This window comes from Anolis carolinensis, chromosome 1, assembly GCF_035594765.1.
Source record: "Anolis carolinensis isolate JA03-04 chromosome 1, rAnoCar3.1.pri, whole genome shotgun sequence".
Taxonomy (NCBI): Eukaryota; Metazoa; Chordata; class Lepidosauria; order Squamata; family Dactyloidae; genus Anolis; species Anolis carolinensis.
The window spans coordinates 367801016-367828917 of NC_085841.1; the positions used below are offsets into that span (position 1 = coordinate 367801016).

Below are 27902 nucleotides of genomic sequence, written 5' to 3' on the forward strand. Positions count from 1 at the left end.
TGGTGGTAAATTGGGCTGACATAGACTACGAGATCCAACATAGTTCTCAGCACATGTTACTTGTATTTGGTGCCTAAAGATAGCTTCTGCTTATGGATCCCAGGTCCCTCCCTTACCTGATCCATTCTGATTAAGAAGCAGTCGATGAAATCCCGAGGTGAGTTGGGGTCCAGAGTAGCCCTGAGCTCCTTGGCTTCCTCTAAAATGAATTCTTTGAGTTTGACATAGTTTGCTATCACGTGCTGATGGGGTCCTGGAAACCATTCCATGAAGGCAGGAAAGGCATAAAAAAGCTAGAAGAAAAGGAGGGACATTTGATACATGTTACGAGGGCATATGAGAGCCAGGTTTAAATATTTAGAGGGTGGTCACATTGAGGAGGGGGCGAGCTTGTTTTCTGCTGCTCTACAGATTTGGAGACAATGGATTGAGGGAATCAAACTATAGCAAAAGAAATTCCACATAAGGGTCAGAGCTGTTCAAGAATGCAACATACTGTGTCTGAGTGTGGTGGAGTCTCCTCTTTGGAGGTTTCTAAACACAAGCCGGATGTTCATAAGAATCACAGGACAAGGTGGATTCATGGCATCTCCCTCTCTTATTTATCCACTAGGTATGTCCAAAAAATCATTTTGAATCTTATATAGGACTAGCTGTGCACTTAAACAACCAAAACGGGCCAGAATAACATTGCATTAGGGAATATGATGGATAACATGAGGGGCATGGGGAAAAGCCTATTAAACATCTAATTAGGGTATGCTTTTACAAAGTAACATCCAAAACATCATGTTATACCATAGAGAGTGAAGGCAGAGAAAAAAATACACTAAAGGCCTGGACCAGGGACATCTATTGTTCCGCATCCCATTTCTGGAAGAACGGTTTCGATGGATTCTGCATTGTCATACATTATTTATGATTAAAGATATCCTTTGTTCAAACAAAAATAGTTTGTCAAGAACTAAAGAAAACTGCTTTCATGGGCCTATAACAGCCATGCGGCTCGAGTTAGCCAAACCTACGTGCATCCGGTATCCCACCAGGTTTCAAACAGCACTTATGAGGAGATGGGGTGATTTTGATAGGAAACGGCTTTCATTACTTTCAGAATGTGGTTCCATTAATTATGGCGATGGTTGCCTGGGTATCCCTGGGGCAAATTGGCTGTCCAACTGGGGCAGACGGGGGTTTGGGGTTTGGGTCTTGCGTTTCCACAGAGGATTTCTGCCAAATTTATCTGTGGTTAAAAGTCGGACAGCCTCTTGCAATCATGTTAGAGGCCTGCTTCACAGACGAAGCTATACTCCCCATTCACGCAGGCTAGGTCGTGGGATACGGTCAAGAGTTAAAACAGCCTTTCCAGTACCTATTCCGGTCCTCGCCCATCTCCCTCCCCACCCTCCATCCATCAATTTATCAATCTTTCTACGGAACCGGTTGAAAAGAGTGTCCACAGAGCTTGCCATCAACCAGCTGGAGGTGGGCACCAATGCCCGTCAGGGAGTGTGCCTTTGTGGCGGCTACAGACATTGGGGCGCAGGTCCTCTTGATGCTGAAGCGCTTCCTGCCTCTCTGAAAGGAGGACGAGGGAAGAGGGTGGATTGAGACCCACCCTGGTGATTTTCTCAAATTCTTCCATCAGGGAGACGGCCATTGCGACTGCAAAAACGAAGGTGGAAGGGGACCCTGCTCAGTCGTTTATTCGTCTCCGAGTCTTCGTGACCTCATGGACCAGTCCACGCCAGAGCTCCATGTTGGCCGTCAATGCCTCCAGTTCCTTCGAGTTCATGCCAGTCACTTCGAGGATACCGTCCATCCATCTTGCCCTTGGTCGGCCTCTCTTCCTTTTTCCTTCCATTATCCCCAGCATCGTGATCTTTTCCAAGCTTTCCTGTCTCCTTATGATGTGGCCAAAATTCTGCTGCTTTGCCTCTAATATCCTTCCCTCCATTGAGCAGCCGGGCATTATTTCCTGGAGGATAGACTGGTTGGATCTTCTTGCGGTCCAAGGCACTCTCAGGATTTTCCTCCAGCACCTCCAGAGTTCAAAAGCGTCTCCCTTCCTTTGCTCAGCCTTCCTATGGTCCAGCTCTCACATCCATAGGTTACTATGGGGAATACCATTGCTTTGACTATGCGGACCTTCGGTGCCAGTGTGATGTCTCTGCTCTTCACTATTTTGTCAAGGTTGGCCATTGCTCTCCTCCCAAGAAGGAAATGTCTTCTGATTTCCTGGCTGCAGTCTGCATCTGCAGTGATCTTCGCGCCTAGAAATATAACTCTATTTGCCAGTTATCAATCAGTCTGGTTCTCATAATCTTGGTTTTCTTGACGTTTAACTGCAACCCAGCTTTTGCACTTTCTTCTTTCACCTTGGTGATAAGGCTCATCAGCTCCTCCTCGCTTTCAGCCATCAGAGTGGTATCATCTGCATATCTAAGGTTGTTAATGTTTCTTCCAGCAATTTTAACTCCGGCCTTGGATTTCTCAAGCACCGCATGTTGCATGATGTGTTCTGCGTACAAGTTGAATAGGTAAGGTGAAAGTATGCAGCCCTGCCGCACCCCTTACCCAATCTTGAACCAGTCTGTTGTTCCGTGATCTGTTCTGACTGTGGCTACTTGGTCTTTATACAGATTTCTCAGGAGACAGACAAGGTAACTTGGTATCCCCATACCACCGAGAACATACCATAGTTTATTATGATTCACACAGTTGAAGGCTTTAGAATAGTCAATAAAGCAGAAGTAGATGTTTTTCTGAAACTCCCTGGCTTCCTCCATTATCCAGCAGATATTGGCAATTTGGTCTCTCGTTCCTCTGCCTTTTCTGAACCCAGCTTGGACATCTGGCAACTCTCGCTCCATGTATTGCTGGATTCTGCCTTGCAGGATCTTGAGCATTACTTGCTGGCATGGGAAAGAAGTGCCACCGAACGGAAGTTTGAACATTCTTTAGCGTTTCCCTTTTTTATGGGGATATAAATTTATTTTTCCAATCTTACAGCCAATCTTGCGTTTCCCATATTTGCTGGCATATGGCATGCATTACCCTGACAGCCTCACCTTCAAAGATTTCAAAGAGCTCTGCTAGTATCCCATCATCTCCTGCTGACTTGTTAGCAATGCTTCTTAAGCCCCATTCAACCTCACTCCTCAGGATGTCTGGTTGTAATTCACTCACCACACCGTCAAAGCTATCCTCTATATTATTGTGATGTCCCCTGAACCCTTGGGCCGTGATCCTGCCTCCATTATGGACCAAAGTGACGAGGAGATGGGGTTTGTGCCGATTCAGCAAGACTCTGCCTCTTTCCAGATGCTCCCTATTGACAATTCTAGTCCACAGCTCATTAAAAAGGCCCTTGAAATGGAGCCTTCTCCCACCAGTTCCCCTCCCTTTGATAGACGGATGTTTTGGGAAACTAGTAGGTTTGAGAAAGCTGGCAGAAGAAGGAGCGTGCAATTAGCAGCTAGAGAATCTGCTGATTAACCTGTTTTCCCCTGAGAATTCTCAGGGAGGATCGCATCTGGTTTAAGATGTTGTTTTGGAGCATTTGGACACCTGCTCTGTGGAAAGATTTGAAGTTCCTTAAAAGTTCTGTGCACTGGCTAGCCAGCGCGGAGTCAATGTGTCAGTTGGAGGATTAACTTCACTTCCAGCCAAGTGTGGACCGCGTTTGGGTCCACTACCTTCCAGCCTTGCTGTGCCTTGCCTAGCTTGTTTTTGTTTTATTTCTTCAATTCCTTAATAAAGATGTTAGATTGTTTATTGGCCTCAGTGTATTGGTTTCCAGTGCTCTCGCAGCCAGGAGTGTCACAATTATTATCCTTCCTATATAGTTCTTCTGAATATTCTTGCCACCTATTCTTGATCTCTTCAGCTTCTGTTAAGTCTCTGCCATCTTTGTTTTTGATTAAGCCAATATTTGCCTGAAATTTGCCTCTGATGTTTCTGATTTTCTGGAAGAGGTCTCTTGTCCTTCCTATTCTATTGTCTTCTTCCACTTCCATGCATTGCTTGTTCAAAAATAGTTCATTGTCTCTCCTGGCTAACCTCTGGAATTGTGCATTTAATTGGGCATATCTCCCGCTATCGCTGTTTCCTTTTGCCTTCCTTCTTTCTTGGGCTACTTCCAGTGTCTCATCAGACAACTATCTTGCCTTCTTGGTTTTCTTTTTCTTTGGGACGTACTTTGTTGCTGCCTCCTGAACAACGTTGTGGACTTCTGTCCGTAGTTCTTCTGGGACTCTATTTATTAAATCTAGTCCCTGAAATCTATTCTTCACCTCCACTGCATATTCACTGGGAATATTTGTGAGATCATATCTAATTGGTCTGTGTATTTTCCCCATTCTCTTTAGTCTAATTCTAAATTCACAACTTTATTATTAACTGTGAAGGCTACTCCATTTCTTTGGTGTCCCTCTTGTCCGCAGTAGTAGATCTGGTGGTCATCTTTTGTGAAGTGGCCCATTCCAGTCCATTTGAGTTCACTGACTCCCAGAATGTCTACCTTTAATCTTGACATCCACCAATAACCACATCCAGTTTGCCCTGGCTCATAGATCTTACATTCCAGGTTCCTATAGTTTGTTGATCTCTAGAACATCGGATTCGTCCTTCACCTCCAGCACCGTCGGCCATTAGCCTTCCTTTCGGCTTTGAGCTAACCGCGACATCACATCTGGGGCTACTTGGACTAGTCCTCTGCTCCTCCCCAGTAGCATTTTGACCATCTTCCGACGTGGGGGTCCTATCTTCCAATGGTATACCGACATTTATCTGGTTTTACTGATCCATATAGTTTTCATGGAAAGAATACTGGGGTGGGTTGCCATTACCTTCCCCAGGGATCGTGCTTGGTCTGACCTCTCTGTCATGACCTGCCCATCTTGCGTGACCCTGCACGGTATAGCTCATGGCTTCATTGACGCACTCAAGCCCCAGCACCACATCAAGGAAACAATCCAAGCTGGAGAAAAGAGGACCCACACTGGGAATTTCCTCAAATTTTTAATCGTTTGATGAGAGGGTGGCGCACGGCCTGCCTGTGGGCTGGCCGCTTGATTGTGTTCGGCCGGGGTGCTGCAGCCGAGCACAGCCATTGTTGCACGGCAGGGAGCAGGCCCTTGTGGGTGCAACAAACACGGTGGTATGAGACAGACACTCAAGAAGTAAATTCCTGCTTCTTGGCAGAAATGGGCAGTTCTGGGTGACGGCCAAGGTTGGGCAGATCCCCAAAGAAGAGGGACCCGAGCCCCCATGTCTGTAACTGTCACTAAGGCTACACCCCCTGCCTCCACATATTATTAAATAGGTGTGGGGGTTGTGGTGTGGGGCCGGCCAACGGTGGCCGGCCCCCCTGGGCAGTGGGACACAAGCCACCCCTTTTCCTGGCTGCCCCAAAAAACCACCCCCAGGCACCGCTTTTTATTATATAGGGGCAGGGTGTGTGGTGTGGGGCCGGCCAATGGTGGCTGGCCCCCCAAAAGAGTGGGACACAAGCTCCCATGTCTTAGGAAGCTGAAATATCACCGCCCCACCCTTCTTATTTTTAGATAGGAGCAGAGGGGGTGGGGAGTTCCAGTGTCTGCAAATGTCCATCATTTTCGCGGGTTTCTGGCCACAGAAACAAAGATACACAAGTAGAAGAGGGACTTTCACAGTGATAAGAACCCAATTGAACAGGAAATAAGACTTTCAAACCAGGAACAGGTTTCTTCAAATATTAAAAAATAGTGTATTTTAAAAAGTTATGAAAATTCGCCAAAAATCATAGGAGACAGGAAACGTTCTGAAATTTGTTGAGCAAAAAGTGTTGAATGTGTTCTCCCACCAAATTTGATGAGGATAGCTCAAGAAATGAGGGTGGGAGAGCCCTGTAAAATTCCCCCCGGGTTCCTTTTTTTGTGATTGCGCATGCGCGTCCGCCATTTTAGAAACATTTAGAAACATTACAAATTTTCGGAAATATCCGAAATGTTTGGGTGAAAAATTTGGAAATACTTTCTATATCGAAGCGCCAGCGCCCCCTACTTTAGAACCGAGAATTGAAACATTTTTTTCATCGATCGGACATGCCTATTATCCACTTACTACATTTAGGTGGTAAGTGCCCAGGGTCCTGGATCTGCCCTCCTCCCTCTCTCCTATACCATTGCCATCAATGATGATGGTGATGATGATGATGATGATGGTGATGATGATGCCCCACAAAGGAGACTCTAAGAAGCTTACATTAAAAGCATTTCAATACAATTTAAAATTCAAAAATATACAAACATTCAAATAAAATTAAAAATTAAAAAAACATTAACTGTTAAAATACTTAAAAATGTATTCAAAGCTAAAACCACAGCCACAGTGGCACAAAAGATGCAAACAGAGGGCCCATATATACTGACCACTTATCTCAATTTGAAACTGGCATAATAAAAAGTAATTTTGCTCTTTGAATGGTTAGACTGTAAACTCTGGAACCAGTTTGAGGTCCAGATGGAGACCACAGAGGCCAGTCTCCAAACCAGTTCAGTTTATGTAGTACTACTTATGGCTTGCCAGCCTTGGAGAATGCATTTGCCAACTTCCCCTTCGGAATATGAATGTGCAAGTCAACAGAGGACTCTTAGTATCCGCACGGCTATTCACATTCTATGGAGAAGATTTCTCTGTGTGATGTGTAGTGTACTATACTGGAGTGCTTTGATGAGACTTAAGTGTTTCCTGTTGGATGTTCCCCTGGCTTTGCTTGTTTTCAATTAACAGTCTTAAAGCATGCTGCAGTGCACTGTTGCTGTGTGCATAGTGCAGCCACCGTGTTTTGAAGATAACCTGCAGTTGTAGTAAATGATCAGTGCAAAAGGGGCCTTCAGGAGAAATATCACCCTGCAAGGTCCTACCTGTCCGCAGATAGAGGCAAAAATCTCAATGGATTCAATAATCTGTGTGATGAAGGTTTGAAACTTCTTGTCATCATATCCATAGTGCTTTCCAAAGATGACAGAACCGATGACACTGGAGACAGCATTGATCATGAGGTAGTGTGGGTCAAAGGGTTGGCCTGGAAGGACAAAAAAGCACAGTCTTGCCTCAGTCCATTTCTTAGGTAATCAGTCCAGTGTGACCCAGTTCTGTTCCTGTTACTGCCCAGCCAGGACCAACCAGAAAAGCCATCCTTGCCTAGGTTCCCTCCAACATTTTAAAGATGTAGAACATCTGAGCATCTGGACTTAGAATAGCTGAAGCCCAAGCCTCACAGAAAAGACCAAGCCACAGAATGTTGAACCTCCAGATGGGAAATTCTGGGACTCTGGGTGAGCAGGAGGGGAAGTCCCTAACCCTATGCATGGGAAACCCTCTACCTAGAAGGACTATAAAACTAAGAGGCATGAGACAGTTTGAATTGAGAGCCTTTCACCAAGACATTGCAAGAGGGAAGTCCTAAGAATAAGCCAATTGGGGTGCGGGTGGGTGAATGGATTCGACTTACCCTTTGTGTCATGGAATTGTTCCAGGAGATATTGAATTTCCTTTTGGATCCTCTCCTCAATGCTCCTCTTCCCCATCCCAAAGTTGCGGAAGGTGGTCAAGGTAAATTGCCGGAGCTGCTTCCATGTCTTGCCATTGCTGAACATGATCCCTGGAACAGATGAAGGAAGATGTCATGACCTCTTTTCCTGGTGTTGTGGGGAATCTTGAAAGTAGGTAAAGCCTTGATCAGTAGCACACCTGAAGGGAGGGAGAGCATACCAGGATGTAGGGTCTCCATGGAAACAGGGCAGGCACGGTGAAGGGGAGGGCCAGGGCCGGAGATGTGAGGTGGGGAGAGGGAAGACAACTTCCAGGTGAAATTTTGCTTTGTAACCGTACTGTATGTTTGAGAAATAAAAGCCTTCCAGTCTGCCTGTGAGGTGATTTCGTCTCTAGAGAGCTGCAGGGCAGAGACATAACGTTCCATTTCCGAAACACACCTCTTCCTGGGGAATCCAGTGAGAGGAAATTTCCTGTCGGAGGAGGAAGGAGGCCACAAGCCAGGTAATATGAGTCCCGAGGAGACGTCTCCACGGGGGACTGAGGGCTGAGCAGAGGAGTCTGCAGATGGCATTTCTCTGCTGGAAGATGAACTTGGAGCAGCACTGGGAGGAAAGGAGTCACCTTTCCGAGGAAGAAAGGCAAAACCCCTGCCTGGGGCCATGATGCAACTCCTCCATGGGTTCGCGCTCTGGAAGACCAGATGGAGTCAATGGAAGCTATTCTGCAAACTATCTCCCTTCAGCTGAGAGGTAGGGAGGTGATGTGGGATCCTGAGCCAGATACCAGGGAATCCTGCTGGGCCTTGATCAAGCAACCGGGAAAGGAGAGGAAGACGGGGGCCCTGCTATACGTGTGGGAAACAGGACCACCTGTCATCGGAGTGTTGGAAGGCCACAATAGCACAGTAGCAAGTAAAGGAGAGAAGGGCTAATCCTGACAATCTCCACTAGCGAAGGCTGGACGGGAAAGAGCGAACATGGGGGGAAAGACAGCCTGGAGACAGGAGCCACTACATGCTGAGGGGGAGCCTTACAGCTCAGGCTGTGACAGTAAGCCACCGGGAAACAGGAATGGGCTGCTGTAGAGGTTGCCCAACAGCAGGCTGTCCCTACTAGAGGCACCAACCCCCTGGTGAATTTAAGCTATAAAATGGTGCAGATTCAGGTTGTGCTGGTAAATTCCAATAATAGAGAAAATGTGGGCCTAAGGAGACTATTGGATTGTGATTGTATTCGTTGCCTGATAACTCCAGCAGTGCCTGAAAGAGCAGCTGGGTGTAACACGGAACAGACTATAGCTAATTAATTACATGATGATTCTGGGGATTTTGGATGGAAAGTAGGTTCCACAGCTTGGGGCCCCAGAGAGGGGAAAGGAGAGCTAGTGGGATCATGAGGCCCACTCTGGTCTACATTGGGGCAGGGGAGACTCCCCCTGGGGAAATTCCAGTAGTTTATAGGGATTTGTCAGGTTTTTTTGGAGAAACAGAGTCGAACCATCTCCCTCCACATAGAAAAACTGATGGTGCCATTCACATAGATCCTGATGTGAAGCTGCCATCATCTAAGCTGTATGGAATGTCCAGAAGGGAGAAAGGGATGCTGTGAGAGTTCATACACAAAAAATTGTCATGTGGGTTTATTGTGAGCCCACAGACTCAACCATGGCTGCCCCAATACTCTTTCAGCCAAAAACGGATGGGACACTTGTGCACAGACTATAGGGGCTTAAATGCTTTACACACCACCAATCAATATCCCTTACCTCTAATACAGGAAATGTCATCACACCTATCCCAAGTGAAAATATTTACAAAATTAGACCTACAAGAGACCTCCTACAGAATCAGAATTAGGGTTGAGGGTGAATAGAAAACAGCCTACAATTGTCCACTGGGATCATACCAGTACTAGGTAATGCATTTGGCTTGGCTAGGACTTCCAGGGTCTTCATGCAGTTCATCAATGAAGACCTACATCCATATCTATATAAGGAAATCTATCTTGATGACATATGATTTTTTTTCAGCATCACTAGAAGAACACAAAAAATTGACGAGGCAGGTGTTAACAAAATTACGGGAAGCACAGCTCTATGCCAAGTAGTCCAAGTGTGAGTTCTATAAGAAAGAGTTGACTATTTGGGCTTCCATATTTCACGGAGTAGGAATGGACCCCATAAAGTGCAGGATATTTTGGCACGGGAGGCCCCTCACACAAGAAAACAACTCCATTGATTCCAGGGTTTTGCAAATTTCTATAGGCATTTTATTAAGGATTTTGCTAGACTCACCCTGTCACTCACAGATCTGTTAAAGACTAGAGCTGTGGGGCAGGACAGAAGAGACCATGATGCGAGGGTTGGCAGGGACACAGTGAAGGAAAAAGGCAAAATTGTGATGCCCCATGGGCCTCGGAGTTCTGACCCCAGCGCCATCATGGATCATGATGATGAAAACATGGGGTTTTTGCCGTCTCAGCAAGAGACGGAGCCATTCCAGATGCCTGTTGTGGACAATTCTTGCCAAGAACTCATTAAAACAGACCTTGAACAAGTTCTTCCCAGCGCTTCTCCCCCCTTTGCGAGAAGGGAGTTCTACGAGGCAAGCCGTTTCCAGAGATAGCAAACGAGGAGAAGTGCGAGATTAGCAGCCAGACAGGGCGCTAATTAGCTAGTTTCCCTGGGAGCTTTCAGGGAGGAACGCATCTGGATGAAGATGTGTTTCGCTTCTTTTTCCCTTGGGAAAGGAAGCTCTGGACACCTGCTCTGCAGGAAGATTAAAGTTCTTTAAAAGTTCCCCGCACTGGTGAATCCATTGCGGAGTCAACAGATCAGCTTAAGGATTAACTTCGGTTCCAGCCAAGTGTGGACTGCGTTTGAGTCTGCAAACTCCAGTTTCTTCGTGCCTTGCCTTGCCGTGTTTTGTGACCTATCTCATCGTGTTTCCCAGCCTTGCATCTTGTGCCAAGTATCCAGTCTTGTCTCCAACTCCCTGCCTTGGACTTACTTTAAACTTCAGTAAAACTTTTGGACGCTTTCCCCACTCTAACTGCTTGGAAGTGGAGTGTGTTTCGGTTCTGGGATTACAACTTTGAACTCTAATATTATGTACTGGACAATATATTTCTGGACTATATTTGACCTTCCCTGAAAGGTCTATTGCTGGACTACATTTTCTACTTGTTTTTATCCTACTATAATATTTCCTTAATAAAGATATTAGATTGTTAATGGCCTCCGTGTGTTGGTTCTTAGTGCTCCGCTGCCAGGGCGTGACAAAAATACACATGGATCTTCACTGTTATCTCTTTAGACTGAGGGATTGAGTGTCATTTTCCGTCTTTCAGCTATTTCTTTTATCATTTTATCATTTTCTGGTCCCCTGGACTCCCAACTCAAGAACCAGGATCCAAATAGGCATCCATAATCCATAGGTATGTGCGATCCAGAAAAAAATGGTTCTAAAGTAGGGGGTGCTGGCACTTCATTTCTAAAGTCATTTCTGAATTTTTAAGAAAAAAAAAATCTATATTTCTATATTTAAACACAAAGTGTCATTAGCCTAAATGGGCACACTTTGCCCAGTTCGTTTTTACGATTCTCACTTTTGTGTTTAAATCTTGTTTTATTAATGCTTGCCATTTTTTCTTTGTATGTTAATGTTTAAATTTTATTATTGCGCGCAGTTCTGTTATTTGATGTGTCTTATGTTGTTATTGTATTCACTTGGGCCCAACCCCATGTAAGCCACCCTGAGTCCCCTCAGGGAGATGGAGGTGGGGTATAAAAATAAAGTTGTTGTTGTTGTTGTTGTTGTTGTTGTATGACACAGCAAAAAAGAAAGACATGCTGGATTTGGTATCACAAAATCACAACTTGAACACTTCCCAAGTGTCTAGGACTGTGTGATGTATTTTCAGATGATGCGTGCTGATCCCAGTAGGGTGGCCTTTTGCAGTTGACAGATCGTAATTTTGTCAATGTCTATTGTCTCCAAATGCTGGATGAGATCTATTGGCACAGCACCCAGTGTGCCCATCACTATCGGGACCACCTGCACTGGTTTCTGCCAGAGTCTTTGAAGTTCAACCTTGAGGTCCTGATAGCGGCCGAGTTTTTCCTGTTGTTTTTCGAAAATGCGACTATCACCCGGGATGGCAACATCAATGATGCAAACCTTTTTCTTTTCCACAACTGTGATGTCTGGTGTGTGTGTGTTCCAGAACTTTGTCAGTCTGGATTCGGAAGTCCCACAGTATCTTTGCGTGCTCATTTTCCAATACTTTTGCAGGTTTGTGATCCCACCAGTTCTTTGCTGCTGGGAGGTGGTACTTAAGGCATAAGTTCCAATGAATCATTTGGGCCACATAGTTATGCCTCTGTTTGTAGTCTGTCTGTGCAATTTTCTTACAGCAGCTGAGGATATGATCAATGGTTTCATCAGTTTCCTTGCACAGTCTGCATTTTGGGTCAACAGCTGATTTTTCGATCTTGGCCTTAATTGCATTTGTTCTGATGGCTTACTCCTGGGCTCCTCATAGGGCTTGTTCTCCAGACCCTTAATCATTTTAGTTGCCCTCCTCTGGACGCTTTCCAGCTTGTCAACATCTCCCTTCATCTGCGGTGCCCAGAATTGGACACAGTGTGATTCCAGGTGTGGTCTGACCAAGGCAGAATAGAGGGGAGCAGGACTTCCCTGGATCTAGACGCTATTCCCCTATTGATGCAGGACAGAATCCCGTTGGCTTTTTTAGCTGCTGCATCACATTGTTGCGTCATGTTTAACTTGTTGTCCACGAGGACTCCAAGGTCTTTTTCACACGTACTGCAGTCAAGCCAGACATCGTCCCCTATTCTGTATCTTTGATTTCCATTTTTTCTGCCGAAGTGAAGTATCTTGCATTTGTGCCTATTGAACTTCATTTTGTTAGTTTCGGCCCATCTCTCTAATCTGTCAAGATTGTTTTGAATTCTGCTCCTGTCTTCTGGAGTGTTAGCTATCCCTCCCAGTTTTGTGTCATCTGCAAACTTGATGATTGTGCCTTCTAACCCTTCGTCTAAGTCGTTAATAAAGATGTTGAACAGAACCGGGCCCAGGACGGAGCCCTGCGGCACTCCACTTGTCACTTCTTTCCATGATGAAGACGACGCATTGGTGAGCACCCTTTGGGTTCGTTAGCTTAACCAATTAAAGATTTACCTAACCGTAGCTTTGTCTAGCCCACATTTAACTAGTTTGTTTGCCAGAAGGTTGGGAGGGACTTTGTCGAAGTTTTTCGGTCCAAATTGTCCAGTTCTGCCTGTGTCCATTTTATAATGCCAGCAGTATATCTTATGACAGGTAAGGCCAAGGTGTTTATGGCCTTGATGGTGTTGCCTCCATTGAGCTTGTTTTTGAGAATTTTTCTGACCCTTTGTGTGTATTCTTTGCTGACCAAGGTTTTCACATGTTCATGCTTGATGTTGTCCAGCTGTAATATGCCCAGATATTTATAGGCCTCTGGCTGATGACACCTTATTGTTTGGGCATTAGGCATATTTATGCCCTCACTTTCAATGTTTTTTTCCTTCTTCAATGCCACTGTTGAACATTTGTCCAAACCAAACTCCATGCTGATATCTGTACTAAAAATTCAGACAGTGTTAGTCAGAGACTGGATTTCAGTTTCCATTTTCCCATACAGCTTCAGGTCATCCACGTACATCAGATGCAAAATTTTGTGAGATTTCTTAGATGTTTGATAGCTGAGGTTAGTTTTTTGTAAGATTGTTGACAGAGGGATCATGGCAATAATGAAAAGCAGAGGGGACAATGAGTCTCCCTGGAAAATTGCTCTTATGATGTTGACAAGTCCATAGCTTTCATTACAACAAACAGTTCAGTTTTCCAGTGCCCCGTCATGTTTTCAATAAAGGCACCAACGTTTTTAAAAATCTCGATGGCGTCCAGGCACTTGATGATCCAGCTGTGTGGGAGTGAGTCAAAGGCCTTTTTGTAGTCAATCCACTTCATGTGAAGATTAGTTTTTTTGGCTTTTACAGTTCTCCAGAATCATTTTGTCACTCAATAATTGGTCTTTTGTGCCCCTGCATCTGGCAAGATGTTTTTTTCTTCAAGATAGTCTTGAATTCTGTCAGCTATGATGCCAGTCAGTAGTTTAAACATAGTGGGCAGACACGTTATTTGCCTGTAGTTTCCTGGTGCTGCTCCTTTTGCTGGATCCTTTTGTATCAGGTATGTACTTCCAGCTGTTAGCCATTCACTGATACTTCCTTTCTGCAGCATGTCATTGAATTGTTGGACCATTTTTTCATGTAAACTAATCAGATGTTTGAGCCAAAATCCATGAAGTTGATCACTACCAGGCGATGTCCAGTTCTTGACTTTTTGCACTTGTTTGCTGATCATAGTCTTGAATTCTGTCTGGGGGATTATTATTATTATTATTATTATTATTATTATTATTATTATTATTTGTAGAGGACTGACATGAAACCATGGAAAATAACAGTCTGCAATGAGATCTTTATCTCCAACCTAATTATTGCGGGACCCATGTATGTTTGTGTGCCAATTTCCATGATGAGCATCCATTACATTCAAAAGAGCATATATCAGCTCAGGTGCGATACATCTGCAGCCTATCTGAGAGGTATAAGGCAACACTCAAACCATTTGACTTATTCATAAAAGATGTGCCATTGTCTTTTTTTTTTTTTTTGTGGCTCAGACAGTGGGACTTGCCCAAGATCACTTAGTGGGTTTCCACGACTAAAAGGCAATTTTGATCCTAATCCTAACTGCAATAGATAAATCAGAACTGCATACCTCCTCCTTTGTTGAGTTTATCTATCAATGGTATTTTTGCCCTGAAAGAAAAGTCGTTGCCCTGGTCAATCAGCGCTTCTTTGATGGCCTCATAGCCGTTCAACACCACAACAGGCTCCATCCCCAAATAAAATGTAAACACTGGGCCATATGTCTCACTTATCTGAGGAAAAAGAAAGAGACAGGTGGATATGAACACATCATGCTGTAAGAAGACAGATGCGATGTGAAATCTGGAAAAGCCCCTAGTTGAGATGGTTTTATTGTGATTTCTTGTAAGACTGTTCAGAAGCTGCAACTGGTCCAACGAGCGGCAGCCAGATTGATCACCAGAGCTGTGTACATGGAGCATACAACCCCCCTGTTGCACCAGCTCCACTGGCTGCCAATCTGCTACTGAGCACAATTCAAAGTGCTGACTTTAGCCTATAAAGCCCTAAATGGTTCTGGCCCAGCTTACCTGTCCGAACGTATCTCCCTCTATGAACCATCTCGGAGTTTAAGATCATCTGGAGAGGCCCTGCTCTTAGCTCCGCCTTCTTCTCAGACGCGATTGGTGGAGACGATAGACAGAGCCTTCTTGGCCATGGCCCATCGGCTATGGAACTCCCTCCCCAGAGAGATCAGATCAGCCCCCCTCCTTCCTGACCATTTGCAAAAAAGTGAAGATGTGGCTCTTTGACCAATCCTTCAAGAACTAGTGCAATAATACGAACGATATATAACTGACCTATGGAATGGCCTCGGACTACACCTATGAATTAAACGATTTTAACTTGTTGTGTGGACTCAAATGCTTTTAATTGTTTTAATGGTGCGGTTATTTTAATTGTATTACGTTTTTCAAGGCATTGCCTATGTTGTGAAGCCGCCTTGGGTCCCCTCTGGGGTTGAGAAAGGCGGGATAAAAGAGCTGTAAATAAACAAACAAATACATAAATAAATAAATAGATGCCCAGAAAGCCTTTGATAATCTTAACTGGCAACCTGGGAGAAGATGAATTTTGGATGAAATAAAATACAAAACACATATTTTCTCCAATATTCTGAATTTGTACTAGATGTGTGTTGTCACCTTTTGCAAAAAGTTTACAACCAGCGATAAAGAGTTACTATGAGATGTTACTATTCACTGGCTGACACACATTTTGGAGCCTCCAACGCTAGCCTTGTTTCTGGGTATATTTGACTAAACATTTCCAAAAATGGCACCAGTTTTCCTTGAGCCATTTACCATGCTGCTCGCCCATTAAAAAATCAGGATGTTTTAACGTAATGTTCAAATTAATCTCTTTTAAGCAGAAGCGAACTGAGACTATATTGTGCAAGTTGCTTCTGGTGTGAGAGAATTGTCCGTCTACGGAGACACTGCCCATCATGTGGGAGGCTTCTCTCACATTAACATTTAACATTAAGGAAAGGTTTAGGATTCAATCGACATACAGAAGCTTCCTTGGTAAGACTTCCGAGGGTGGGATCTGCCAGGACAATTCCACATAGGATTCTAACCATCATTGAATCATAGAATCCCAGACCTGAAAGAGACTTCATGGGCCATCCAGTCCAACCCCATTCTGCCAAGAACCAGGAAGATTGCTTTCAAAGCACCACCGACAGATGGCCATCCAACCTCCATTTAAAAGCCTCCAAGGAAGGAGCCTCCATCACACTTCCTCCGGGACAGAGAGTTCCACTGCTAAACAGTTCTCTCTCACTCACAGTCAGGAAGTTCTTCCTCACGTTCAGGTGGAATCTCCTTTCCTGTTGTTTGAAGCCATATTTCCATTGTATCCTAGTCTCCAGGGCAGCAGATAACAAGCCTATGACTTCCCTTCTCTCACCTCTTGATCCATGGCTTCATCATGTCTCCTCTCTCTGAACCTTCTCTTCTGCAGGATAAACATGCCCAGCTCTTGAAGCCACTCCTCATAGGGCTTGTTCTCCAGGCCCTTGATCATTTCAGTTGCCCTCCTCTGGACACATTCCAGCTTAGACAACATCTCCCTTCCATTGTGGTGCCCAGAATTGGACACAGGGTTCTAGGCTGTTCCCTGGTTCTAGGCACTAGCCCCCTATTGATGCAGGCCAACATCCCATTGGCTTTTTTAGCTGCCACATGACATTGTTGGCTCATGTTTCCCTTCCTCCCCTCAAGGACTCCAAGATCTTTTTCACATGTCCTGCTGTTGAGCCAGGAATCGTCACCCGTTCTGTCTCTTTCCATTACATTTTTTCTGCCTAAGTGGAATCTCTTGCATTTGTCCCTGTTGAACTTGTGTTAGTGTTGAATTCAGTTCCTGTCTTCTGGAGTCTTGGTTCTCCCTCCACATTTGGTGTCACCTGCCAACTTGATAAACATGCCTTCTAACCCTTCATCTAAGTCATTCATAAAGATGGTGAACAGAACCAGGCCCAGGATGGAACCCTGTCCAGGAACAGTTCTGTTTGACATCTTTATGAATGACTTAGATGAAGGTTTCGTGCAGTGGTTCTCAACCTGTGGATTCCTGAGGTTTTTTGGCCTTCAACCCCCAGAAATCCCAGCCAGTTTACCAGATGTTAAGATTTCTGGGAGTTGAAGGAAAACACATCTGGGGTGAGAACCACTGGTCCCTGCTAGCAACAAAAATATAAGTGGTCTCTGGTCAAAAAAAGGTTGGGAACCTCTGGTTTAGAGGATGTGCTTATCAGGTTTGCATGACACCAAATTGAGAGGGATAGCTTAGCAAAAGCTAATACTCTAGAAGATGTCAAAATGAGCGTAATGAATTAGAGAGCTATGCAAAAAACAACAATGAATTTCAACACTTGAGCATGGAAAATGAAATGCACAGATCTAGAATGAGTTAGACTTCACCTGAAAATGCTGGGGTCCTGCTTCTTCCACTCACCTTGGAGAACTCCTGATCCCAGTATTTGCCCTTTAGCTGCAGAACATTCCCAAAGATGGGCAGCGGAGTGGGGCCGGGGGGCATTTTCCCTTTTCTGTACATCTTGCTCTTCCAGGTGGCAGAAAGGAGAAGGAAGGAGATCCAGATGACCAGGAGAGCAGTGCACGTCCCCAAGAGCTCCATCTCAGCGTGAAGAAGCAAGAATGGTCACAAATCCAAGGATGGAGAAGGTTTAGAGTCACTTTGCAACCACTGCAAAACAAAGGAATGGTCAACATTAACCAATGGGCATTTGTGAATATTTTTCCCTCTGAATAATGTAGGCAACCTTTGAAATATCTATACCTCTCTTAACATCTAGTTTTTGTCTTTTGGTGAAACCATGCAACCATTCTGGTCCCCATTTCCAAAGGGAGAGAGGAAACTGAGGATGAAGGTTTATTACTTACAGAAAAAGTAGCCAGGATCACTGCAACACATTAAAGATGCTCAGATTGAGGAACAATATGAGCAAATGATATGGCAAAAACACCCCCCCCCCCCAAAAAAAAGGAGCCCTCCTTCCAGAGCGGGTAAGCCTTACTTCAACCATGGAAAGGCAGCAGCTTTCTCCCTCCTTCCCTTCCTCTGCCCAACATTCTCTTTATGTGGTGAAATCCTGTTTGCCTTCATTTCTCTTCTCCTTCCCTCTTCCTCAATGCCTCTCTGAGATAATTCCCTGCCCCTGGGCAAGCAAGGCACGGGCAGAAGAAATCTTCCATTAGAACTTCCTCCGGAGCCTCCCTCCCTCCCTCGAGGCACATTCCCCGCAGCCTGAGTTTTAAAAGTTGCGCAAAGGGCGTCTCTCCAGTTTGGCCTTCCCCACGCATGGTGGGCAAAGATCACTTCCCTCCTTGCCAAGCCCCCAGCTTGGATAATAGTCCCTCCCATTGTCCGTCAGTTTTGGTTATCCGACATTAGCCCGCCCCTTTATGTCGGATAACCAAAACTCTACTATATATGTCAAACTTCAATAATTTTTTTAAAAGGGAAGGGTGTTGCTGTATTTCATTCTCAGCCTCTTGCTAACTAAAAATCTTGTTGTGTCTGTAACAATAAGTTCTGCCTATAATAAAGTTGCAAATACAGCCATAATGTACAATCACTGTAAAGCTAAAGCAATGCAATGATTAGAATTGTAAACTAAATTTGAAAATAACTATTATTAGTAGATGGATGGATAGAAAGAGGAGGGAGAGGAGAAAAAGAGTGCCAGGGCATTTCCATATTTCCCGAATTGGTCCTCCCATCCATGCTTTTCCTCTGCCTGTACATCTCTGTTTCTGTGTGCACCCTCTTCCATGCGCATGAATGTATGCATAGCATCCCATGCATCTGAGCAAAGGCCCAACTGTCCTAAGTGAAGGAGCCTTTGAGGGCCACGGGGCCCCTGAGTGGATGACTTAGTGATTAACACAATGTTTTCAGATCAGTCCAAAGACCACCCTTTGCAGATTTTTAATTGCAAGCAGCATAGCACATGCCTCACTGTTGCCTTTCTCCTTGGGCCTGGAGACCGTCTTACTGCTCACTTCAGGTTTTGGGATGGAGCCCTTGGGGACATCCACCATTCTGCTGGTCATCTGCATCTCCTGCCTCCTCCTTTCTGCCTTCTGGAAGAGCCAGGCCAACAAGAGGAAAATGCCCCCTGGACAGACTCCATTGCCCATCATCAGGAAAGCTCTGCAGCTCAAGACCAACCACTTGGGCCTGACTCTTTGCAAGGCAAGTGCAAGGGCCCCCATCTCCTCAACAGAGCTTAATGACAGGCAAGGTGGCTATTCTGTCAAGAGGACTTGGATTGTGTCTGGGGTTGGATTGGATGGCCCTTGGCATCTCTTCAAGCTTTATGATTCTATGATGTGCCTCTTTGCTTAATCTCTTTCTCTGCAGCTCAGCAAAAGCTATGGCCCCATCTTTAAGAAAGATCTAAAAACATGGCTTTTCCGATGTGCCTTTGGGGAGTAAATGTAATATATTACTCTGGCTATTCCCCTTGGATTTTATCCTTTATCCTTTAGACTGCTTTACCATTTTATTTCCCTGTTTCCTCTTGTCCCTATGTCTCTCTCTCCCGAGTTTTAATTAAGTGTTCATGTGGCCTGCCCTGGTTTTCATTGTTTTCTCCGATTTGGGTTGTAATATATATACGATGATTTTGTACTGTTATATTGTGTTATGATTTGCTGTTTATTTTGTTATATTGTATGGCGTCTGGGCATGGCCCCATGTAAGCCGCCCCGAGTCCCCACTGGGGAGATGGTGGCGGGATATAAATAAAGTTTTATTATTATTATTATTATTATTATTATCTTCACCCTTATTTTGGAGCGAAGCCCATTGTGGTGCTCCATGGCTATGGGGCAGTGAAGGAAGCCCTGATCGAACGGGCTGATGAGTTTTCAGTCCGAAGGAGAATGCCAGTGATGGAGAAATACTTTCAGGGCAAAGGTACTTTGCAGTGTTTGCGTGTTTGCCTGAAGGTACAGATAAGAGGCCAGGAGCTATGATCATGTTTCCTTTCCGTTATGTTACCAAACCAACCTGTGGCAAAGAGAACACCACTGACAGAGCTGGTCTCAGATGAAAACACAGCCTGGGTGGTAGTTAATATTAATGCTAATAATAAGGTGCTACCTTGCCGTGGTGGGGGGACTTAACTGATCCAATGATGACTGAGGGCTGTGCTGGCGGTAGTGTAACTATCGGCAGGTCCAACCAAGCCAGAGAGGTCTCAGTTGAGAAGTAGAACTAAGAGCACCTAACTCATTAGCATTATGGAGAACCAAACCAAAACAAAGTGTTTACTGGCTCGGTTGTCGCCTAGGATAAAAAGGACCACAGTGGATGCTGCTGATTCTGGACATCCATTGACAAGTGGGCTATGGAATCAAAATACAAATGAAGAGTCACAGAAGCGGCAGAAATATACAATGCCAGAAAACTGCACAGTTATGAAATGCTATTCCAATTCTGAACCTCAAAAGCATGGATACCAAAAAAAGATGCATCAGCTGTGGAAACAAGAGTACCCTGACTCACAGATAACAGAACCCCGACTGGCTGACCAATGAAGATTCATAATCAGAAACAAAGTGTTCAGTGAAGTTGAACTCCAAGAAATCCAGAAAATCTGCAAAGCAAATTACCATCAGACCACAGCACAGACAGCAGCAGACACTCCAGCAACACTTGGAATGGTGGATCAGATTGAACCAGAAGAAAAAGTGGAGCTTTTGCAAGCATTTGAAGAACCAGCACTCGAAACACCTGTTGAACCACCAGGAACCTTGACAGCAAGATAACAAGAGCTCAAGGATAAGATCATGGCTCATGCTGCAGCAAATGCAATAAGAAAGTGGCTCCCAACTCTAAAAACAGTGCCAAAGAGACACCTGGCGCCTCTCATGAAAGGTGTTGTGTGGTTTCCGGGATGTATTGCTGTGTTCTAATAGCATTTTCTCCTGACGGTTCCCCCACATCTGAGGCCTGCATCTTCAGAGGATATGATGATCGTAAAGCTTTACTATAATCAGATCCTCTGAAGATGCCAGCCAGCCACAGATGCAGGCAAAACATTAAGAGAAAATGCTGCTAGAGCATGGCCATTTAACAGCTTGGTGGAAACCATACAACACTCCACTTCCAGGATTCTTTCTGTCATCCACTTAAAGAGAAAGGAAAAGGCTACTTTTCTATTTTAAAATAATTTGGTGGCCTCCAATGCTCTCTTTTGGACATCATGGTAGTCAATATCTCCAGGTTTTTATGGAAAAATGTCAATTGGGCGCTCTCTTTGGATTGAAGCAATCCATATCTCACAGCCTTGTGATGGTCCAGTGGAAGCTACAACTGGGAGGACCACAGAGCCATTTCCTCAACAATGGACAACCCAGAAACCTAGAAAAAGCTGCTTGACCACCTCATGCCCAAGGTTGCTGCCCAATGGGGAGAAGGGAGGGTCTTACCTGTTGAAAAGGGCATGAAGTAGTCGCTCTTCCTGAAGGTCCCATCCTCATTCAAGAAGTGTCCTGGGTCAAACTCTGTGGGGTTAGGAAACTCCTTGCCATCATGCAGCACCGAGGTCAGAACAGGAAAGATTGTGGTACCCTACAGAGTTTTTGTATTTGGAGAGATAATCAAAACAAGAAGACTTTGGAATTGCAAAATCCGGGAAGGTGGGTTATTGGGGTCAGGTACTGGCTAAATTGAAAGCAGAAAGATCGTTAATATAGCCCGAATGTGCAGCTTGAGTTATTTTCCTCATTGATGTCAAACAAAGCAACACACACTTTATAAGGAATGCAGATTTATACCAATGTAACTGCCATGGCTCAATGCTATGGCATCATGAGAGTTGTAGTTTCAGCATTCTTTGTCAGTGAAGGCTCTAACTACAAGTCCCAGGATTCCATAGCAGAGGGGTATATATGTGATAATAATAATACAGTAGAGTCTCACTTATCCAAGCTTCACTTATCCAAGGTTCTGTATTATCCAAGGCAGTCTGTCATTGTGTTTGTATTAAATGTTGCAATGTTTGGTGCTAAATTCGTAAATACAGTAATTATTACATAAAATTATTGGTATTGAACTGCTTTTTCTGTTAATTTCTTGTAAAACATAATCTTTTGGTGCTTAGTTTGTAAAATCATAATGTAATTTTATGTTTAATAGGCTTTTTTAATCCCTCCTTATTATCCAAGATTTTTGCTTATCCAATGTTCTGCCAGCCTGTTTATCTTGAATAAGTGAGACTCTACTGTAATAATAATAATAATTGTCAGGTGCGACTTGAGAATAATTATAATTATAATTATAGTTCTAATGTTTTGGTCAGTGCATAATGAACACATTTGATTCACACGTGCATAAGGTTTTAGGCATGGGCAATCAATTAAAATGTTTTATAAGTCAATACAAAATTAGGGGGCTCTGGGTTTCATTTTGGAAGTGTTTCTAATGAGTGAAAACTTCGTTACTATATTGAGAGTAACAAAATTTCGTGGGTTTTTTGTAACTGTAATTGTGCAAGTGGGGGAAATTCAGGGGCTCTTCACTCCCTCATTTTTACAGCTATTGGGGTGAAACTTGCTACAATGGTAGAACATGTTTACCACTGTTAGTCCATCAAGTTTCAGTACATTTCACTTATCCATACATTTTTGTGGAATATTCAAAGTTTTTATAGACAACATTTTTAAAAACTAGAGCTATATCCTTGAATTTTGTACACAAGGTAACAGGGAATTATTTCCCACAACTTTCAGAAATATCCCATGATTTTAGGAAACGTTTTTAAAGTTTTGATGAAAACTTTTTTTAAAAAAGCCACACCAACTATCTCAATGAATGCCTCTCTCATGTTAACCAATAGAATTTCAGTGGAAGGATTTCTTCTCAGCAGAACACATAGATGTACTTACTAGAAGTCTCAGCCAGTCCTCTTTGTAGATTCAACCATTCATTGTAACTCTGGCTGCTGCTGTGATGGAGGAACACATCTCTTCCTCTCCCGATTGTGGCTTCATGGTGCTGAGTAGTATTCTGGGAAATGTAGTTTAGGGCAGGGCCTTCTGCATTCCCTGCCATAGGGCTCCTAACCTTCCCAAACTACATTTCCCAGAATTCTGTGCTTTCATTCCCAGTGAACTCAGCTTTCTCCCTGCTGCTTCCCTCTCCTCATGGCAGGAGGCCATTCATTTAAAGAGGAAAGGCAGCCTTTTTGGCTTTGCCTTGCTTCCTTGCACAGAAACTCAAACTGACTTTGGGAGGCTTCCGAGGTTTACAAAATGCAAATGAAAAAGTATTGGGTAAGCTTCAAATCTTATTTGTTTGGCGCGGACCACGCCTACATGTCGGATATTGCCTCGTAAGTACGAACTTAACAAATCTGATCTGACATATTAGGACTAATGGAAAAATTGCACACTTCTAGTAACCATTTCACATTATTGAATGGTGTGGAATAATGTTTTCGCTATCTCTAATATACCACTCAGCTTTACTGGGACCATGGTGCAGTCTACTTCTGGAAGAAGAAGCTGAGAACTCACTTTTGGGATGATGTATCCTCTGAATGGTGTGTCTTTGACCACGGAATGGGGGAGGGACAGTGAAACAAGAGAGAGGGACCTCTGGATCTCATGGATAACAGCATTTGTGTAGGGCATCTGTCTGCGGTCAGCCATGCCGGGCATCCGGGAGCGGCCAACCACCCGGTCAATCTCTTCCTGGACTTTCTCTGCCAGGAGATGGATGAGGTGAAGTGTCAAGAAACAAATATCCAGGGAATGTCAGAGAAGTCACACAAGAAGGATCTGCTCTCAAATCCATGTGAATCTTTTCATCCTAGTAAGCCACAATTTGCATTCATGCCTATCAAAAGAGAGATGCTACCTAAAAGTAGAACCACTCCATCCAAATAGGTGTATGTCAAGGTCCTATGGAGCTGGACGATCTTATATTTCAGTTTGGATTCAAGCTTGAATATGAGACAAAAACAGCTTCAGTTGCCATGGTGGATGACCTACACAGAGAACTAGAGCATGTCCTTGATGGTTTTGTCGAACTTTTCAGTAGCTTTCGATACCATCATAGAATTATAGAATCATAGAATCAGAATAATAATAATAATAATAATAATAATAATAATAATAATAATATTCTTATATCCTGCCAACCATGTCCCCGAAGGGACTCGGGGTGGCTTACACAGGGACAAGCCAGAACAAGAACATAGCAAACATTACATACACAAAATTTAACAGTAATTTAAAACATATCAACACTAAACAAAAACGTCATAACATGACAATTACTTTAAAAGCCTAAGCAGCAATTTTTATGCACGGCAAAAGGTGACTAGTGCCGAACTCAAGGGTCAATAGATTAAATCAGAATGAATAAAGGAGGAACACAGGGACAGGTTCCGTTAAATTGCTATATCATATGGAGTTAGGGAAGTGATAAAGTGCCATACGGTTTTGTAAACATAAACAGATAACAATCTGATGACAATTCTGATGGGCTCATTCATTCAAACGTGCTTCGAAACATCCATGTTTTCCGTTCCTGGCAGAAGATGGGCAATGAGGGAGCCAACCTGAGCTCCCTGGGGAGAGAGTTCCAGAGCCAAGGGGCCACTGCCGAGAAGGCCCTCTCCCTCGTCCCCACCAACCGCATCTGAGACAGGGGTGGGAGCAAGAGGAGTGCCTCCCCGGATGATCTTAGGCTCCGAGTAGGTTTGTAGGGGAGGAGGCGATTGCAGAGATAGGCAGGTCCTGAACGATTTAAGGCTTTATAGGTGATATCCTGCACCTTGAATTGGGCCCGGAAACTTATCAGTAGCCAGTGGAGCTGTTTAAACAAGAGTATTGACCACTCTCTATAACTTGCTCCCATTATTAATCTGGCTGCAGATCGTTGTACCAACTGTAGTTTCCGAACTGTCTTCAAGGGCAGCCCCACTTAGAGTGCATTGCAGTAATCCAACCTGGAGGTAACTAAGGTGTGGACCACCGTGGTCATGTAAGACTTTACAAAGTACGGTCGCAGCTGGCACACAAGCGTCAGCACTGAGTCCAGGAGGACCCACAAGCTGCAGACCTGCGTCTTAAGGAGGAGTGCGACCCCGTCAAACTCAGATTACCACCCTATGCCCCGATCAGCCACATGACTGACCTGGAGGACCCCTGTCTTGTCAGGATTAAGTTTCAGCGTGTTCACCGTCATCCAGTCCATCACAGCAACCAGGTACTGATCAAGGATCTGAGGGGCTTCCTTGGAGTTTGGTGGAAAGGAGTAGTAGAGTTGGGTGTCATCTGCATAGAGATGGCACCGAACTCCAAAACTCCGGATGACCTCACCCAGCAGTTTCATGTAGATGTTAAAAAGCATGGGAGACAGAATAGAACCTTGAGGGACCCCACAGGACAATGGCCAGGAGTCCAAGCAAGAGTCTCCCATCTTCACCAACTGAGAGCAGCCCTCCAGGAAGGAGCAGAGCCATTGAAAAGCAATGCCCACAATGCCCATTCCAGCGAGTCACCCCAGAAGGATACCATGGTCGATAGTATTGAAAGCCGCTGAGATGTCCAGGAGAACCAACCAGGTCACACTCTGCCTGTCAAGTTCTCTGCGGAGGTCATCCATCAAGATGACCAAAGCTGTCTCCATACTGTGACCGGGCCTGAACCCAGACTGTGATGGATCCAGATAATAAGTCTCTGTAAGGAACCCCTGGAGCTGTGAGACAACCACCCGCTCCAAAACCTTACCCAAAAAGGAAGGTTCGAAATTGGCCGGTAGTTGTTAAGTACCGACAGATCAAGAGACGCCTTTTTCAGGATCGGTTTAACCAATGCCTGCTTTAAGGTGGATGGAAAAAGTCCCTGATCCAGTGAGGCATTTATTATCCTCACGAACCCCCCACTTGCAAGTTTTATTAGCCAAGATGGGCAAGGATCTGAAGCACATATGGTTGCCCTCACAGCCCCAAAGATCCCCTCAACATCATCAGGGTGGAAAATCTGAAATGAATCCATTAACAAACAGGTGCCTCGGTTTCCTCCATAGATGCTGCATTAAGGCTGGTGTCTAAGTCAGAGCATATCCAAGCAACTTTATCTGCAAAATGATGGGTGAACACGCCACATTGAGTTGTCAGGTGGTCAGGGGCAGCCCCCCCCCCCTCACAAGGACGGAGGAGCTCCCCCACCACGCGAAACAACTCAGCTGGTCTGTTTGTTGCAGACGCAATGTGGGCAGTCAAGAAAGCTTTTCTGGCTGCCCGCAATGCTGTGGAGTAGGCCTTAAGAGAGGCTCTAGCCCATGCTTGATCAGATACACCTTGAGATCTATGCCAGATGCACTCCAATTTCCATTTCATCTGCTTCATCACGGCCAGCTCCTTAGAAAACCAAGGAGCTGGTCTGACTCTGTGTGACGGGAGGGGACGTTCAGAGGCAATCGTGTCAACTGCCCTGGCCATCCTGATGTTTTAGAGATCAACCAAGGCTTCGACAGGATCACCAGCCGCCATGATGGGAAAATCCCCAAGAGACTTCAGGCGTTTCTCTGGCTCCTGAATCTGGATTGACTCCTGGCAGCGTTACTTCTGTTTGGCGTTTCTCTGGCTCCTGAATCCGGCTTGGCTCCTGGCAGCGTTACTTCTGTTTGGCGTTTCTCCGGCTCCTGAAACTCGGCTTGGTTTTGGACAACGGCATCGCTCTTCCCGAGTGGTGTTCTCTCTGGATCCTGAAATGCGGCTTGGCTTTTGGACAACGGTTTTTGCTACTCCCGGTTTGCTCCCCTGTGGTGCTCCAACTCAGCTTGGCTTTTGGACCGTGTTGTCGTTTGCTCCTGTTTTGGGAGTGCGTCTGGCCCGATCCAGCTTTCCTCACTACAGCTGGGCATTACCAAAGCTACAAAGAACTCTTGGTGGGAGTTAATCCGGATTATCTGGAAAGATAATCCGGATTATTTTCTGTTAATATATTTTTTGCCTTTTGGAAGCTAAAGAACATTACTTTCACTAGAAACACTGAAGTTAAGTGTTTTTAGGTTCAAAATATTGTTTATTAAACAAGGAGTCTGTGTCCTGACAGATGGTAAAACATCAAAACATCCAGGCGTCTCCTGGGCAACGTCCTTGCAGACAGCCAATTCTCTCACTCAAGAAGCAACTCCGGTTGCTCCTGACACGAAAAAAAAACCTCCTATTGATGCAAGCCAAAATCCCATGGGCTTTTCAGACCATCTCTCTAATCTGTGAAGATTGTTTTGTATTCTGCTCCTGTATTCTTGAGTGTTAGCTATCCCTCCTAGTTTGGTCCCTGTCACACACCAGAGGCAGCGGAGCACCAAGAACCAAACACGGAGGCCAATAAAACTATCTAATATCTTTATTAAGGAAATATATAAGAAGGATAAAAGCAAGTAGAGAATATAGTCCAGAAACAGACCTTTCAAATGAGGCCTAAAATAGTCCAGGAATAGTTTGTCCAATAAATGATATTAGAGTTCAAAGGTAAAATCCAATAACCGAAACACACACTATTGCCAGGCAATAGTGTGGGGAATTGTCCAAAGTCTTTCAAGGCACAAGGTAAATCCACAAGAAGGCTGGGAATAAGGCTTGGATCTAGGAAACAAGGTCCGTGGTTCAAAACAAGGCAAGGTAGTCCAAAAACTTGATTCTAAGAACAAAATCCGTGGCTGAGAACAAAGCAAGGCAATTCTTGGATACTTGAACAGGCGAGGAAAGGAAACTGGATTGCGGACTTAGCGAAGTCCACACTAGGCTGGAAACATGGAATTCACTCCCGAAGCTGAGCTGTTGTCTCCGCAAAGAATCAACAGAGCCCGATACTTTTATCTGGGTCTCGTTTCCCGCCAAACGGGCATCCAGCATTCTCTTTCCCTAGAGAACAGGGAACGAAACCCAACTTGCAGGTGTGAGACTCTCTGGATTTTCCCAGGGGAAACATGGCTAATCAGTGTCTTGCTTGGCAGCAATTCGGGCACTCCTGCGAATTCTCTCTTTCACTCCCCTATCTGCCGAGAAGGATTGCTTTCTAGCGAAGGGAGGTGAGCGTTGGTCA

General features: G+C 44.7%; 2 protein-coding genes across 2 annotated transcripts in view; both read right to left on the bottom strand.

Moving 5' to 3' along the window:
- The window catches only part of LOC100564466 (cytochrome P450 2C31), a 32712-nt gene extending 14635 nt beyond the window's left edge, over positions 1 to 18077 (bottom strand). The window contains exons 1-6 of the mRNA XM_003224907.4: positions 17843 to 18077; positions 17260 to 17511; positions 14369 to 14531; positions 7496 to 7645; positions 6906 to 7066; positions 117 to 293 (exon numbers count right to left, since the gene is read on the bottom strand). Coding sequence (XP_003224955.2) covers positions 117 to 293; positions 6906 to 7066; positions 7496 to 7645; positions 14369 to 14531; positions 17260 to 17442 — 834 coding nt within the window. The 5' untranslated portion in view covers positions 17443 to 17511; positions 17843 to 18077. The remainder of the gene's footprint in view (positions 1 to 116; positions 294 to 6905; positions 7067 to 7495; positions 7646 to 14368; positions 14532 to 17259; positions 17512 to 17842) is intronic.
- The window catches only part of LOC100564665 (cytochrome P450 2C16), a 30772-nt gene continuing 20367 nt past the window's right edge, over positions 17498 to 27902 (bottom strand). The window contains exons 6-8 of the mRNA XM_016996001.2: positions 23355 to 23593; positions 21267 to 21408; positions 17498 to 17511 (exon numbers count right to left, since the gene is read on the bottom strand). Of these exons, the coding sequence (XP_016851490.1) occupies positions 17498 to 17511; positions 21267 to 21408; positions 23355 to 23593 (395 nt within the window). The remainder of the gene's footprint in view (positions 17512 to 21266; positions 21409 to 23354; positions 23594 to 27902) is intronic.